At 41.4% G+C, this 2,559-nt stretch overlaps 1 protein-coding gene across 1 annotated transcript in view; it reads left to right on the top strand.

Annotated features, from left to right (window-relative positions):
• Nucleotides 1-2,559, top strand: part of LOC116693393 (VPS9 domain-containing protein 1) — a 23,707-nt gene that overhangs the window by 18,315 nt on the left and 2,833 nt on the right. Inside the window, exon 16 of the mRNA XM_032522336.1 lies at nucleotides 2,154-2,270. Within this exon, the coding sequence (XP_032378227.1) occupies nucleotides 2,154-2,265 (112 nt within the window). The 3' untranslated portion in view covers nucleotides 2,266-2,270. The remainder of the gene's footprint in view (nucleotides 1-2,153; nucleotides 2,271-2,559) is intronic.

Raw genomic sequence — 2,559 nt, 5'->3', positions numbered from 1 at the left:
TGTGTGTGTGTGTGTGTGTGTGTGTGTGTGTTTTAACAAGAACTGTGTGTCTTGCCGTGTCTTTTGATTATTTCTATGATTTTAACACATCAGAGACGCAGGTTGCGTTCCTAGCAACGTCACTGATATTGTCTGAGATGAAAGTGGTAAAGTTACGGGAAAGATCTCAAAAATTTGCAAGGAAAAAAAGCCAGATCAGGTACTCCCCTGACAAGTGAGTCAGGAGTGTGCCAAATGCACTTTGGGTCTTTTTGTGGCCAGGCTTCCTTGGCGCACATGTGGCACACTTGGGCACAGGGTGGGATCAGAAAGAAGATGTTGTTATTATAGCTGGGTAGAGACAATCATGGCTTATCACATTCACTACTTTCATCTCATTTTGTCACAGAGGAGCGCTCCTCGTCATGACACACTCACGCGAGTGTTGGTATTTACATGAAAGTTATTTATAGCAATAATTACCCAAAACAGCCCAATCTCAGTTGGAGCACAATTTACGACAATGTTTCTTCAAATTCCCAAAAACCTTTTCAGAATTTTTCTCTCACAAATTTGTGAGGTTTTTTTTCCTGTAAATTTTAAAAAAAAAATCTTACAATGGCCCTAATACGCTGTCATAGTGTAGTATTTGTCAGTGAAATTTTAATATCAGTTTTTTTGTTCTTTATGCATTTTCTTGTTTATTGGAAATTGTCATTCCCAAACTCTGGCTGTTTGAAAAAGCGATTGTGTGGGGTAGAGTGGTAGATCAGGTTTGGCTGACAGGAACAACCCACCACCTGTCTCCAGATTCAGATTTTGATCTTGGTACTTCCTGAGTGCTGTGTGAAGGATATGTTCCATCGTGGTTTTCCAACTGAAACCCTCCCACTTCAACACCAGTGTGAGAAGCACAGAGAAACACCACCAAAATATCTCAAGGACAATAACTAAACATGGGGAAGAAAAGTTGCCAACAAATATTTTTGCCAAAGTTTTTGTTGATGAATTTAAGATTGTGTCAGCTACAACGCTTGGTGGTTGCTTGCTAGGTTTGTTGTAGCATTTTTATGTATTCAACTTCAGCATGGACATTTGGTGCCAAGCTAAAGCCACATAGCTATATTCTATCAACAAGTAACAGACAGCAGTCCAGGGAAAAGCATCTTCTTATCTCCTTTCTCAATCTCTCCCTCTTTGTGTCCATCCGTTCAGTGTCGGTCTCGTGTGTGGCTCTCATTAGTCAAAGTTCAGCCAGAGTTGACTTCACCATTTCCTCATGCTGCCCAATCTTTTAATACTTGTATACTGGCTCTAAAAGTGGAGAAAAAAGGCAGATCGCTTTCACAAACTGTGTTCAATGTTGAGCAGAGATGTTTGCTCCTTTTACTATGGGTAAATATTGATGTAGGGATTTCAGCTAAATGAATAAATTGGATCTTTATTCTGTGCTTGGATGGTTGGAATTTTTATGGGCAGTCATGCCTCATTTTGTTGAGTTGAGTTCTCAGTTTGTGTCGCTATACGACTTCTTCAGCCCAGTTCAGACAAACAATTCGCGACAAGACAAAACTGTTTTAGAACGTCGCAGGGAAACGTCGCAGCAGTCTGAACCGGCCCGACTCAGCTCGACGTAAACCAGCTGAAGTAGCTGCGACTCCGCTGGTCAAGTCACAGAGGATTGGTTTACAACGTAAGAGACGTCCCCTGTTTCAGCAGCCAATAGTTGGCAACTAACTATAGAAATAAAATGATCCATAATCCATTTATTTCTATGTTACTATCAAACTGTCAGCTGGTAGAAATGTTTTTAGACGGAGACTTTAGACTTTAGACTCACCGAGCATCCGCGTGCCGGTCCAGCGAGCATGAGAGTGACTGAAGAGACTGAGCAGCAATAGAACAAAGCATTAATTACGTGAATACACCGTTGTTTTCACAGATTCATCACTCAAAATGAAACTGTAGCAAGTTCTACTTAGTATCCTTAACATTATCAGCATTCATGTTCACAAAAAAGTTACAAAAGGCCTGAAAGTTTCAACTTGTCTCATTTAACTCGTCTTTCCATTTTTCTTTGAGCTTGAAAAGTTCAAATGAATAGTAGAACGTCCCACCATGTTTATCACATTTACTCAACAGATATCTTATGTTTGCCTCTCTTTTTTTCTCAGCTATTTGATAGGAGAGGAAGGCTACTGTCTGACCTCCATGCAGAGTGCCTTGGCCTATGTTGAGTCGTTGTACACAGAAGAAACGCCGCTTCCTGCAGAAAGCCCCGTTTGAAAAAGGTAAAGGAAACCCTGATAAACATTTGGTTGACCTTTTGTGTGAAGTAAGCTGAACGGGTATGTACCAGGCGTCTGCATAGCCTCCATCAGTTCACCACAGGGTGGTGTGGTAGTGTCATTTAAATGGCCCGTGTGTGTGTGTGACGTCCTGTTGTGTACTTTCACCCACCAAGCGAGCGTTTTTATGATCTCGACATTTCTGATTGCACTTAAAGGCAGCTTCATTTTACGAACACAGGTCACTCTTTTCTGCAGTTTTACCAGCAGTCATGTGGAGAGATGGGGGTGG

This window comes from Etheostoma spectabile, chromosome 8 (genome assembly GCF_008692095.1).
Source record: "Etheostoma spectabile isolate EspeVRDwgs_2016 chromosome 8, UIUC_Espe_1.0, whole genome shotgun sequence".
NCBI lineage: Eukaryota > Metazoa > Chordata > Actinopteri > Perciformes > Percidae > Etheostoma > Etheostoma spectabile.
Note: the sequence above shows the minus strand (reverse complement) of the source record. Positions and strands in the feature narration are given on the sequence as shown.